The 14,599-nt window shown below is 38.5% G+C and overlaps 2 protein-coding genes across 13 annotated transcripts in view; one reads left to right on the top strand and one right to left on the bottom strand.

The window, feature by feature from the left end:
* Positions 1-14,599, bottom strand: part of SLCO1A2 (solute carrier organic anion transporter family member 1A2) — a 120,033-nt gene that overhangs the window by 32,681 nt on the left and 72,753 nt on the right. For 11 of the 12 annotated variants that reach the window (XM_041736271.1, XM_041736276.1, XM_041736275.1 and 8 more), the window contains 2 exons: positions 11,776-11,908; positions 7,826-7,932 (listed from right to left, as the gene is read on the bottom strand). In XM_041736271.1, coding sequence (XP_041592205.1) covers positions 7,826-7,932; positions 11,776-11,908 — 240 coding nt within the window. Of the gene's footprint in view, positions 1-7,825; positions 7,933-11,775; positions 11,911-14,599 lie in introns of those variants that run through there. The other variant, XM_041736279.1, reaches the window with a different exon arrangement.
* LOC121480029 (islet amyloid polypeptide) overlaps positions 1-14,599 on the top strand; it is a 98,483-nt gene that overhangs the window by 26,108 nt on the left and 57,776 nt on the right. The window contains exon 5 of the mRNA XM_041736280.1: positions 13,060-13,268. The gene's annotated coding sequence lies outside the window, so the exon portion shown is untranslated. The remainder of the gene's footprint in view (positions 1-13,059; positions 13,269-14,599) is intronic.

A 14,599-nucleotide genomic window follows, 5' to 3' on the forward strand; every position in this document is an offset into this window, starting at 1 on the left:
ATGTAATATTAAAATAAGAATCTCACTGAAGGGGGCAAGATGGCGGCAGAGCAGGGTCCCCAGGTCACCTGTCCTCAACAAATTACCTAGAAAACCATCCAATCATCCTGGAAATCTACGAATTCGGCCTGAGATTTAAAGAGAGACCAGCTGGAACGCTACAGTGAGAAGAGTTCGCGCTTCTATCAGGTAGGAAGACGGGGAAAAAGGGATAAAGACACAAAAGGCCTCCAAGGGGGAGGGGCCCGCGAGGAGCCGGGCTGAGGCCGGGGCGAGTGTCCCCAGGACAGGAGAGCCCCGTCCCGGAGAAGCAGGAGCTGCACCAACCTTCCCCGCGGAAAGGCCTCCCGGGGAATTGGAGCAGGATCCCCAGAAAGGCGGGGACGCCCTCGGGCTCCCTGGGACAGTAACAGAGGAACTGCGCCCCGGAGAGTGCGCCGAGCTCCCTAAGGGCTGCAGCGCTCGGCGGGACCCGGAGCAGCTCGGAGGGGCTCGGGCGGCGGCTCCGCGGAGGGGGCTGCGGGGCGGGAGCGCGAATCCAACAGCGCAGGCCCCGTAGCACAGGGCGCCGGGACACAGCCCAGGATCCGGCCTCCCCCCGGGACAGGCAGAGGCCGGGAGGGCCCAGGACAGCAAGGACGCTCCTGCCTGGAGGTGAGCAGATCAGCGGCCCCGCCCGGGAGCCCCCAGGCCCTGCAGACGGAGAGCCCCGGAGCTACTGCGGGAGCTGACTCCAGGGTCCCAGAGCTGCCCCCGCACTGTGGCTTCCTCCCGGGGCCTCACGGGGTGAACAACCCCCACTGAGCCCTGCACCAGGCAGGGGCAGAGCAGCTCCCCCAAGTGCTAACACCTGAGAATCAGCACAGCAGGCCCCTCCCCCAGAAGACCAGCGAGACGGACCAGTTCCAGGGGAAGTCAAGGGACTTAAAGTATACAGAATCGGAAGATAATCCCCCGTGTTTTTTTTTGTTTTTGTTTTTTTGGTTTTGTTTTTTTTGTTTGTTTGTTTGTTTTTTTTGTTTTGTTTTGTTTTGTGCTTTTTTTTTCTTTCTTCTTGATTTCGGATTGCTTCCCCCACCCCACCCCACCCCTTTTTTTTCTTTTTTCTCATTTCTTTCTTTTTCTTTTTCTTCTCTTTTTCCCCTTTTTTTTTCTTCTTTCTCTTTTTTCTTTTTCTCTTTTCTTTCCTTCCCTCTCTTTTTCTCCTTTTCCCAATACAACTTGTTTTTGGCCAGTCTGCACTGAGCAAAATGACTAGAAGGAAAACCTCACCTCAAAAAAAAGAATCAGAAACAGTCCTCTCTCCCACAGAGTTACAAAATCTGGATTACAATTCAATGTCAGAAAGCCAATTCAGAAGCACTCTTTTACAGCTACTGGTGGCTCTAGAAAAAACCATAAAGGACTCAAGAGACTTCATGACTGCAGAATTTAGATCCAATCAGGCAGAAATTAAAAATCAATTAAATGAGATGCAATCCAAGCTAGAAGTCCTAACGACGAGGCTTGACGAGGTGGAAGAACGAGTGAGTGACATAGAAGACAAGTTGATGGCAAAGAGGGAAACTGAGGAAAAAAGAGACAGGCAATTAAAAGACCATGAGGATAGATTAAGGGAAATAAATGATAGCCTGAGGAAGAAAAACCTACGTTTAATTGGGGTTCCTGAGGGCGCGGAAAGGGACAGAGGGCCAGAATATGTATTTGAACAAATCCTAGCTGAAAACTTTCCGAATCTGGGAAGGGAAACAGGCATTCAGATCCAGGAAATAGAGAGATCCCCCCCTAAAATCAACAAAAACCGTTCAACACCTCGACATTTAATAGTGAAGCTTGCAAATTCCAAAGATAAGGAGAAGATTCTTAAAGCAGCAAGAGAACAAAAGTCCCTGACTTTTATGGGGAGGAATATTAGGGTAACAGCAGACCTCTCCACAGAGACCTGGCAGGCCAGAAAGGGCTGGCAGGATATATTCAGGGTCCTAAATGAGAAGAACATGCAACCAAGAATACTCTATCCAGCAAGGCTTTCATTCAAAATGGAGAGATAAAGAGCTTCCAAGACAGGCAGGAACTGAAAGAATATGTAACCTCCAAACCAGCTCTGCAAGAAATTTTAAGGGGGACTCTTAAAATTCCCCTTTAAGAAGAAGTTCAGTGGAACAATCCACAAGAACAAGGACTGAATAGATATGATGACACTAAACTCATATCTGTCAATAGTAACTCTGAACGTGAACGGGCTTAATGACCCCATCAAAAGGCGCAGGGTTTCAGACTGGATAAAAAAGCAGGACCCATCTATTTGCTGTCTACAAGAGACTCATTTTAGACAGAAGGACACCTACAACCTGAAAATAAAAGGTTGGAGAACCATTTACCATTCAAATGGTCCTCAAAAGAAAGCAGGGTTTGCCATCCTTATATCAGATAAATTAAAATTTACCCCAAAGACTATAGTGAGAGATGAAGAGGGACACTATCTCATACTCAAAGGATCTATCCAACAAGAGGACTTAACAATCCTCAATATATATGCCCCGAATGTGGGAGCTGCCAAATATTTAAACCAATTAATAACCAAACTGAAGAAATACTTTGATAATAATACACTTATATTTGGTGACTTCAATCTAGCTCTTTCTACCCTCGATAGGTCTTCTAAGCACAACATATCCAAATAAACGAGAGCTTTAAATGATACACTGGACCAGATGGACTTCACAGATATCTACAGAACTTTACATCCAAACTCAACTGAATACACATTCTTCTCAAGTGCACATGGAACTTTCTCCAGAATAGACCACATACTGGGTCACAAATCGGGTCTGAACCGATACCAAAAGATTGGGATAGTCCCCTATATATTCTCAGACCATAATGCCTTGAAATTAGAACTTAATCACAACAAGAAGTTTGGAAGGACCACAAACACGTGGAGGTTAAGGACCATCCTGCTAAAAGATGAAAAGGTCAACCAGGAAATTAAGGAAGAATTAAAAAGATTCATGGAAACCAATGAGAATGAAGATACAACCGTTCAAAATCTTTGGGATGCAGCAAAAGCAGTCCTGAGGGGGAAATACATCGCAATACAAGCATCCATTCAAAAATTGGAAAGATCTCAAATTCAAAAGCTCACCTTACACATAAAGGAACTAGAGAAAAAGCAACAAATAGACCCCACCCCCAGCAGAAGAAGACAGTTAATTAAAATTCGAGCAGAACTCAATGATATCGAGACCAAAAGAACTGTGGAACAGATCAACAGAACCAGGAGTTGGTTCTTTGAAAGAATTAATAAGATAGATAAACCATTAGCCAACCTTATTAAAAAGAAGAGAGAGAAGACTCAAATTAATAAAATCATGAATGAGAAAGGAGAGATCACTACCAACACCAAGGAAATACAAACGATTTTAAAAACATATTATGAACAGCTGTACGCCAATAAATCAGGAAATCTAGAAGAAATGGACGCATTCCTGGAAAGCCACAAACTACCAAAACTGGAGCAGGAAGAAATAGAAAACCTGAACAGGCCAATAACCAGGGAGGAAATTGAAGCAGTCATCAAAAACCTCCCAAGACACAAGAGTCCAGGGCCAGATGGCTTCCCCGGGGAATTCTATCAAAGTTTAAAGAAGAAATCATACCTATTCTACTAAAGCTGTTCAGAAAGATAGAAAGAGATGGAGTACTTCCAAATTTGTTCTATGAGGCCAGCATCACCTTAATTCCGAAACCAGACAAAGACCCCACCAAAAAGGAGAATTACAGACCAATATCCCTGATGAACATGGATGCAAAAATTCTCAACAAGATACTAGCCAATAGGATCCAGCAACACATTAAGAAAATTATTCACCATGACCAAGTAGGATTTATCCCTGGGACACAAGGCTGGTTCAACACTTGTAAAACAATCAATGTGATTCATCATATCAGCAAGAGAAAAACCAAGAACCATATGATCCTCTCATTAGATGCAGAGAAAGCATTTGACAAAATACAGCATCCATTCCTGATCAAAACCCTTCAGAGTGTTGGGATAGAGGGAACATTCCTCGACATCTTAAAAGCCATCTACGAAAAGCCCACAGCAAATATTATTCTCAATGGGGAAGCACTGGGAGCCTTTCCCCTAAGATCAGGAACAAGACAGGGATGTCCACTCTCACCACTGCTGTTCAACATAGTTCTGGAAGTCCTCGCCTCAGCAATCAGACAAAAAAAAGACATTAAAGGCATTCCAATTGGCAAAGAAGAAGTCAAACTCTCCCTCTTCGCCGATGACATGATACTCTACATAGAAAACCCAAAAGCCTCCACCCCAAGATTGCTAGAACTCATACAGCAATTTGGTAGTGTGGCAGGATACAAAATCAATGCCCAGAAATCAATGGCATTTCTATACACTAACAATGAGACTGAAGAAAGAGAAATGAAGGAGTCAATCCCATTTACAATTGCACCCAAAAGCATAAGATACCTAGGAATAAACCTAACCAAAGAGGTAACAGATCTATATCCTAAAAACTATAGAACACTTTTAAAGAAATTGAGGAAGACACAAAGAGTTGGAAAAATATTCCATGCTCATGGATTGGCAGAATTAATATTGTAAAAATGTCAATGTTACCCAGGGCAATTTATACGTTTAATGCAATCCCTATCAAAATACCATGGACTTTCTTCAGAGAGTTAGAACAAATTATTTTAAGATTTGTGTGGAATCAGAAAAGACCCCGAATAGCCAGGGGAATTTTAAAAAAGAAAACCATAGCTGGGGGCATCACAATGCCAGATTTCAGGTTGTACTACAAAGCTGTGGTCATCAAGACAGTGTGGTCCTGGCACAAAAACAGACACATAGATCAATGGAACAGAATAGAGAACCCAGAAGTGGATCCTGAAATGTATGGTCAACTAATATTCGATAAAGGAGGAAAGACTATCCATTGGAAGAAAGACAGTCTCTTCAATAAATGGTGCTGGGAAAATTGGACATCCACTTGCAGAAGAATGAAACTGGACCACTCTCTTTCACCATACACAAAGATAAACTCAAAATGGATGAGAGATCTAAATGTGAGACAAGATTCCATCAAAATCATAGAAGAGAACACAGGCAACACCCTCTTTGAACTTGGCCACAGTAACTTCTTGCAAGATACATCCACAAAGGCAAAAGAAACAAAAGCAAAAATGAACTATTGGGACCTCATCAAGATAAGAAGCTTTTGCACAGCAAAGGATACAGTCAACAAAACTAAAAGACAACCTACAGAATGGGAGAAGATATTTGCAAATGACATATCAGATAAAGGGCTAGTTTCCAAAATCTATAAAGAACTTATTAAACTCAACACCAAAGAAACAAACAACCCAATCATGAAATGGGCAAAAGACATAAAGAGAAATCTCACAGAGGAAGACATGGACATGGCCAACATGCACATGAGAAAATGCTCCGCATCACTTGCCATCAGGGAAATACAAATCAAAACCACAATGAGATACCACCTCACACCAGTGAGAATGGGGAAAATTAACAAGGCAGGTAACAACAAATGTTGGAGAGGATGCGGAGAAAAGGAAACCCTCTTACACTGTTGGTGGGAATGTGAACTGGTGCAGCCACTCTGGAAAACTGTGTGGAGGTTCCTCAAAGAGTTAAAAATAGACCTGCCCTACGACCCAGCAATTGCACTGTTGGGGATTTACCCCAAAGATTCAGATGCAATGAAACGTTGGGACACCTGCACCCTGATGTTTCTATCAGCAATGGCCACAATAGCCAAACTGTGGAAGGAGCCTCGGTGTCCATCAAAAGATGAATGGATAAAGAAGATGTGGTCTATGTATACAATGGAATATTACTCAGCAATTAGAAACGACAAATACCCACCATTTGCTTCAACGTGGATGGAACTGGAGGGTATTATGCTGAGTGAAATAAGTCAATCGGAGAAGGACAAACAGTGTATGTTCTCATTCATTTGGGGAATATGAATAATAGTGAAAGGGAATATAAAGGAAGGGAAAAGAAATGTTGGGAAATATCAGGAAGGGAGACAGAACATAAAGACTCCTAAGTCGGGGAAACGAACTAGGGGTGGTGGAAGGGGAGGAGGGCGGGTGTTGGAGGGGAATGGGTGACGGGCACTGAGGTGGACACTTGACGGGATGAGCACTGGGTGTTTTTCTGTATGTTGGTAAATTGAACACCAATAAAAATTAATTTAAAAAAAAAGTATCTCACTGAAGATGTTTGAATTCTCTATAGCTCTAATCACTTTATAGAAAATAAAAATATTTAACTGGGTAGTAACCATATTTTCTCCATAGAACCTACTGTATACTATAACCACCAAATAATTTTTAACAGAGAAATCCACTCCAATCCTTGGAGCAGCACTGCTTAGTAGAATAAAAAAAGACTAGGCCAAAGGAAATTGACAGGGTGAAAAATAGGCTGACGTCTGAAAACAGCCAATTCTGTTCTAAGCCTAAATAGCTATCAATCCAGGAAGACACTCTGGAGTTATGCTTTCAGGAAAGTGAGTGACAACTTATTTTCATCTCCATAATCTTGCCAGGTACCCACAAATATGAGGTTCCTGAGCACAACTGGGCCTAGAATATCTTATGAGGTCTATCTCTCAGTCATTCCCATCTAGAAAATCATAATGTCCATTTCTGGGTATTCATTTTTTTTTCTATGGTGAGCACAGTGATTTGTGTCAAGAGATCATAGGCAATTTCTAGGCCTATTCCAGAACAAACTTTAAAATGTCAAGAGATCAAAGAATTAATATACTATCCAGGAGATTCACTAGACTGGGAAAGTTTTGATTTATCTACTACAATGCAGATTAAACAGAAAAATAGAAAATAAAACCTAAGTCAGTCTTTGGAAAAAGTCAGCTCAAGAAGAAAATATAGGCCACCATTGATGTCACTGGGTTTTTTTTGTTTGTTTGTTTCCCCAGGAAGTTGCTTTGGCTTAAAGTTTCTGAGACAGCTATTCTTACACTCCTTGAAACTGATGATTTCCTCTGATTCAATGCCAGCAGTGAAATTCCTAGCCTTGGGGACTGGTGTAACTCCCACTGATACGAATTCAGCATAAAAATGTCCCCCTCAGAGGAAGAGAAGTTCTGGCCTTAGGTAAATCAATGGGTCACTTCCAGACTAAACATCACTAGAAGATTATATAGGTCCCTTAAGCATATGAAGGACCAAAAGCTGTCATGTTGGTGCCGGGACTGCAGGAAGCCAAAAGAGGCACCACTATTGTGTCAGACTATAAATTAGTGTCTCTGGTAAAGAGGAAGAAATAAGGCAGAAAGACCAGTTCCTAGTTCAGCAGAAAGAGAATAGAGTAAACCAGAGTTACAGCATACTTTCCTGCTTTATCTGCTATAGAAGATCAGTGTTATAACACAAATATTTTGGTTTCTATTTATATCTTATTTATAAATCATCAGCATAAATCTATCTTTCTAAGATGTTTTCCTCTGTGGAATTAACTCTAAGTGGTCCTTGGATGGATGTCTTTGACTTATTTTTAAACAACCATTTCAAAGAATAGATAAGGCAATCTTATTAAGTATATTCAAATATAAGAGGAATAACACTTAAATTATAAGCCATTTCTATTTCCCTCCATGATCTCCTCCAAAATCTCTGGAAAAAAATTTTTTTGTGTTCATTTACCTTATACACTTAACCAAACTTAATAACATTCAAAGCCCCAAGCAAAAAGTGTTCATTTACAAAGTCACTGAACAGAAAGCAATACAATGAAGTAGACAACCTGATGGATCTTCTGTTGGTCTGAATGTCTGGGTTCCATTTTCCATACACAAGAAACTGTTTGAGGACAAATTGCCTGAAACTGAAACTGTAGATTCATATTCATATCTGTATGAACACAGGGAAAACATGGTGATGTTAAGGAGCCAGTGAAGACAATGTGAGCATTGTGCAGATTATTAACTCCTACTTCAATTAAGATCTAACTTCCAAATCCAAGAAAGGACATTTCTTTTCATCTTGACACCTAATCATCATAAATTAGTATCATCAAAAAGAACTTGCCACTCACTGTCAGTGTACAATTCCTTAATAGCTAGTTTTCAATTATCTGTATGTGGATGATCTACCTTTTAAATCATCTGACATCAACCTTCAGTGGTTTTTAGGTGATCATTTCCTGGAAATAATTACTGTGGAATAAGGAACAAAACTCAAGAAAAATAATAGATTCAACAAAACATAATTAAATATTTTTTGGGGGGAAAAAACCAACACAACAAGTCTCCCACTTTCCAAGAATTAGGTGATCATTTCCTGGAAATAATTACTGTGGAATAAGGAACAAAACACAAGAACAATAATAGATTCAACAAAACATAATTAAATATTTTTTGGGGGGAAAAAAACAACACAAGTCTCCAGTCTCCCACTTTCCAAGAATCCAAACAATAATTCCTTCACATGTTCATTAACTCCCTCAGAGAAACAAAACATGTACCCATCATAATGAAAGACCTTAGGAGAATATCAAACATTATGACAGCACAATGTAAAGATTTTTTCTTTTCTCATGAAGACAAAAGTGTTAATAAACTGTGACCATTTATCATAGGCAAATTACCACGAGCTCCACATGCCCTTTCTCAGAAAGAAAATTATATGCTGCAACAATGGATGAAAATATGTCCAACTGTCTTTGAGGAATTACATTGGGTTGGTTTCTATATTTTTATTATGCAAGAGAAAGTGAAAAGAAAACTTGCCCTTTTGAGTTTCAAATGAGCTAAAGAGTGTTATGCTTGGATATCACCAGTCCTAATTACTATGTTATAGGACATAATAAAAATGATTAAAATAAATTCCCCCTTGAATAACTTCTCAGTCATATCCATAGAATTTGACTGTGAACCGTGGATATAGGCTTCTGTCTCCACACCCATGATCCCATGAGATATGGAAGCTTCAGAAAAAAAAAAAAAAGAATAATACCTTTGGCAGAGTGTAGAAAGAAATGACAATAATAGCTGAATGTTACTTGACATTGTCTTGAATAGGATAGAATAGGATAAGATAGGATAGGGAAAGAAAGGAGAAGAAGAACAGTAGAAGTTCCTTGCCTTGAAACCTCTTATCCTTTCAGAAATATCTGAGAATTAAAATATCTTTTTCATTTAAATCACCTACTAAAAACCCAATAACTCAGTCCATGTCCATTGATTCCCCCACATCAGCAAGATGGTAGTAAATGGATTTTAAAATAAGAAAGGAAAAGGCATAATGCCATGTGGGTAAAGAAAAGGGAAGATTTGCCAAGAAGAGAGAGTTTAATAGGATTTTGAAAGTGAAAATCAGAGTGATCACTGAATTCATAGATATAAAAAACACAATCCTGATTAAGTGCCTGTAGGGGAGCAACTAAACACATGCCATACATAGCTGAAAGACTTCAGGCAAGAAACAAGATACTTCTAACCTGAGAATATGCATGGTCCCAGAAGAGGACTTATTTAAAGCATATGTAAGGAGCAGTTAAGTCCTTATAGATATCCTCTGCCATTGCAATTGAATATGGCCTTTGGCTCAGGGAACTAAATAGACACTGAGGCATATTAAAAATTGCAGATATTATTAGGTTAAAAGAAATATACATGCCGAAAAGTGCAATTCCCACTCCCACATGCTGGTAGCCAAGTTTCCACCTCCCAAGAAACACATTAGAGAATCCCTGCCTTATATAACTCAGTTTATGGGCAGTTATGAATCACCTAAAAATAGCCAGTTCCTGTACAATCACCCTACAAAGAAGTCCTCCATTTAATTAAGCCTTATACACATACAAAAAAAATCAAGTTAGCTTATTGTTGTTATTCCTCTCTCTTAAATATGAATAGATAGCAAAAACCCACCAGATATATGGAGAAAGCCTGTAACAGTAAAGACAAAGACAAAAAACAAATGAAAACTGTGTACTCAGAGGAAAAAGAGACAATGAAGATAGATGAAGAAAATTTAGATAGAAAAAAGACATTGAAGTTTTGAAAGATGAACAAAATGTTTCTTAAAAAGATATATTCAAAGAACAAAAGAGTTTGAAAATTAAAAATTTTGAAAATTTTGAAAATAAAAATGTGATAGCAAAAGTAGGAAGTTCATTCAGAGCTTTGGAAGATAAAGATGTCTCCCAAAGAGTAACAAGAAGACAAGGATATAGAACATTGGAGGAAAAAGATGAGAAATATATAGTCTTAATCCAGGATGTACAGAATTCAATGGAGATTCTAGAAAGAGAAAAAAGGAGGGGTGCATCATCAAAGAAGTAATACATGTAACTTCTCCAAATGCCCATATTGCAGATACCTAGCACAAAGGAAGAAAGGGATTTATACCAAGACAGTTACAATGAATCCAGACTCAAGAGTTTAAAAGAAAATCCCAATAGCTCACAGAGAAAAGAAACTAGTCACAGGGATTAGAATGGCATAAGATTCTCAATAGTAACACTGGAAACTAGAAAACTTTGGAATGATGTCTTCAAAATCCATAGGAAAATATTTCCAACCCAGAATTTTATTTTATTATTAAATTTTAAATAAATTAAATAAATTTTATTTATTATTTATTTTATTTTATTTGTTTATTTTCAGATATTCAAGGTCTTAAATTTTTTTACTTACCTTACACGCTTTTTCAGAAATCTATTAGATCATGTTTTCCACAAAAAGGAATGAGAGTAAAAAGGAAAGGAGAAGATATGATATCCAGGATAAAAGTTAACTGAATGGAGTAAAGAGGTAAATCTAATTCCCAAGGATAACAGTGAAGGAGAATGTCAAGGAAGGAGCCATGCACCAAGCCAAGGGAGATTCTAGTTCAGAATGCAGAGAATTGATGGTGACATAGAGGTATCTCTAAGACAAAAATGAAGCCTATGATATGTATGAGTATTTTGAGATGTTCCCCTACCAGTGGAGAGTTTGGTGATGATTAGTGAGATATAAAAAGAAAATGAATCAAATAAAAAAGGAACAATTATTAAATCCAAGGAAAATAAAAATGATATAAGAAAGGAATAACAGCATGGTTCCGTAGTAAAAGATACATAGTCATACACATGGAAATAGTGAATATAATTTTATAGCAGGAAATCAATATATATTATGTAACATTAACAACTAAAAGTATAAATATTTACTTAGAACTATCAAGGCAAATAGAAGAAAGAACTGAAAGAGTTGCAAGTGGCTATTCCTGGAAAGCTGTAATATGGACAATGTTGAAGGGGCAGGGGACAACTCTTTTTTTTCCACTATAATTTTACTTTTACAAGTTGGTGCACATATTACTTTGGTAAAAATTAAAATAAAAATCAACCAGACTGGCCTTTTAGTGACCTCCATACAAGTAAACAGAATGTCATTATAATTAGAAGTCTCTAAATAATACCCGGAAAAGAATAATCCCACATTTTGCCAGGGCTAAAAATCTTTTCATCAGACTCCACTCCATAAAATCCTAAATATCTATTTCATAGATGGACAAAATGTGACTATGCAAGTGAAGTGAGGTGCCCAGAGCACACCAGACTGGTGGAACAGGATCTGCATCTTCTGGCTCCCATTGCAGTGCTCTATGCTTTTAGGAAGTATTGTTCCTAGAAAGGAGATTTCAAGTTTAATTTCATGTGGTCAAAAGTTGAACCTAAAAAGTCATCAGAAATGGAATACTTACCGGCCCATGAGGAAATGAGGTAGAGATTGTAAGAAACACCCTAGGCCCATAACCACACATCCAACACCAATCAGTATAGGTCTATGTAATTTGGTTCCGAAATAACTCACAAATATAATCAACAAAAGATTTCCTAGGAAAAAATTAAGATGAAAAATGAATATTTCAATAAGAATAAATACCTTATCCTCATCCAATCATTTACTATTTAATATTTGTTGTATAAAAACTATTTCAAATACTAGGACTGGTACTAGGGACACATGAAACAATAAATAAGACAAAACTGCCTTGAAGAAGAATTTTGTTTCACAATGTCGACAAATATGTAAACAGATCTCTGTGGAATACCAATATTTAAAGAGGGCAGAAGAAGAGAAGTCAGTAGAAGAGACTGGGGAATAGTTCTGAGAGATGTTAAGAACTCTGTGTATGATTATGTAGCCTTAGGAAAATGGGATGCCAAAGTAGGTGTTAGACTGTATGTCACCTCTGGCCTTTCCTTCCATGCCTGCTTCATGCTTGAAAAGGAAGCCAAAGTCAAATTCAGATAGATATATGTTGTACAACTTATGATTTAAATATAACTTTGTGTTGGTGAATATAAGCAAGCCAGAGATTTTTGTTTATTTTTACTTCTCTCCTTAAAAGTAAAAAATAGTAGGTCCCCACATTTCCAATTGGATCTTAGAAGGAAGACCTGCTTTGAGGGGTAAATAATTCAGTGAAATATTTATCCACATCTTAGGATGATGTTTCAAGATGAAGAAAGTAATTGAGGAGGCCCCATTCCAACGGACAAGCCCTTGACAAGAATGGCATACAGGACTGAAAAAAGGATCATAGGGAAAGGGAGGGAAAACTGAATGAGAAGTCATTAGAGAGGGAGAAAAAACATGAGAGACTCTTTAACTGGGAAACAAACTGAGGGGGGTAATTGGGTGATGGGCATTAAGGAGGGCACCTGATATGATGAGCACTGGGTGTTTTACGCAACTGATAAATTATTGGAAACTACATCTGAATCTAATGATGTATTGTATTTTGGCTAATTGAATTTAAATTAACAAAAAGAAAGAACCAAATACATGAGGAAGTTCTTATATCATACATTTTAAATTCAGTAATCAATATTTTCCCTAATCCTACTATGCGTAAGGAAAACTTCTATGATGAACTTGAGAACTATAAAAAATTTTTAAACTCTCTCTCAAGTTGTTAATAATTTTCTAAGTGGTGGTATATATTTTGAAGACTTTTCTTTCCTTATATGTTTCTCTCTAGTCTACCTTGTAAGTAGAAGAGATGTCAGCACCTACATTGTTTCATATGGACAGTGCCCCACCAAGTACAACCACACTGGCCTCTCTAGGTTTCTAAAATCCCCATCACCAAAGCCATCCGTGTTGAAGGTATTATCTCTAAAAAGCCACCGTTTGAAATCCACTTCCATTTTTGAAAGAAGAAAGGAAGAGACTTCTCTACACATAAGGGTAAGCTTATCTTTCAAATTGCCTTTCTCTGTTAGTAAAACAATCACCATGAGAGGGAATAGGAAAGGATAGATAAGATTTTATTAAAGGTGTGAGGAACAGTCTATAAAAATTCCTGAGGAAAGGTAAGCAAACTAAAACATTGATTGGTATCTATAAATTACCTCTCCCCTTCCCTTCAGCGATTATTTCAGATTTTCATCATTCTCAAGCCACCTATTGCCACTCACTTTTGATAGTTTATACTTTGTCATGAAATTTAGGGCAGTCAAGTTTCCCACCTTATGGCCTTACCACCTGCCTTCAATTACAGAGGTAGTGGTGCCCATCTGACCATCCAAGGTCTAACACCCCACCTGGGCACTTCCATTTTCTCCAGATACTTACTCTAATAATTAAAATATCCCTCATATATTTTAAGTCTCTCCCTCTCAGCTGCATTTTAATTACAAATATTCTCTAGTTTCTCTCCAAACTGACAATTACCTATAGTCAGAGATTCCACTTCTTCCCTTCCCATTCTTTCCCAAAGTCACTGCTCTCTTTCTACCTTCTAGTTTCTCTATCTACTGTTTAGCTAAAAGTGCTCTGGACAAGATCATCAATTATTGCATTATAAAACCCAGGGAATAATTTTCTATCCTATTTTCTAACTGTATATACTAATGCTTTTGAGACTGCTGACAAATTTTTATTTTGGAAACTTCTACTCCTTGGTATCTATCATAACATTCTCTCCTGTTTCCCTCTTAATTCCTTAACACTTTTGTGGGCTCCTTTCTTCCACTTGTTCCTTAAGTATTGGTACACTTCAGGGATCCACACTTTGTCCATTGGACTTATCACCCGGTACCCTTTCCCTAAATAACCTCTTCTGTTCTTTAATTTTAACAACCACTTGTTTATTCACCAATCAGTAGCTCCAGCCCAGATGGTTCCTCCAATGCTTCCAGCTTATATAACTGCCACTCAGACATCATTACTCAAAGGTCTCACTGCTACTACCACAAATAATTTGCCTAAACAGAACATATCATCAACCCATAGCTGCTACCACAGTCTTGTCCTCCTTCCTCTGTTCTCTGTCTCAGCACCACTATCCATTCCACTGCTGTAAACCTGGGGGCATCTACTTTTCTCATCCACCACAACTAATCTACCATTAAGTTCTCAGAAGATTAACTCCTAATATTTTGTAGGTCACTCTCTTCTCTGTATTTCTACCAGTATAATCTTGACTTAGACCCACATAGCTCTCTCTTGTGCTTTTGTGTTGGCCTGCTAGGATCCTCTCTGGTTGGCTGGCCACCTTCAAATGTGTTTCCAACATA

This window comes from Vulpes lagopus, chromosome 21 (assembly GCF_018345385.1).
Source record: "Vulpes lagopus strain Blue_001 chromosome 21, ASM1834538v1, whole genome shotgun sequence".
NCBI classification, from domain to species: Eukaryota; Metazoa; Chordata; class Mammalia; order Carnivora; family Canidae; genus Vulpes; species Vulpes lagopus.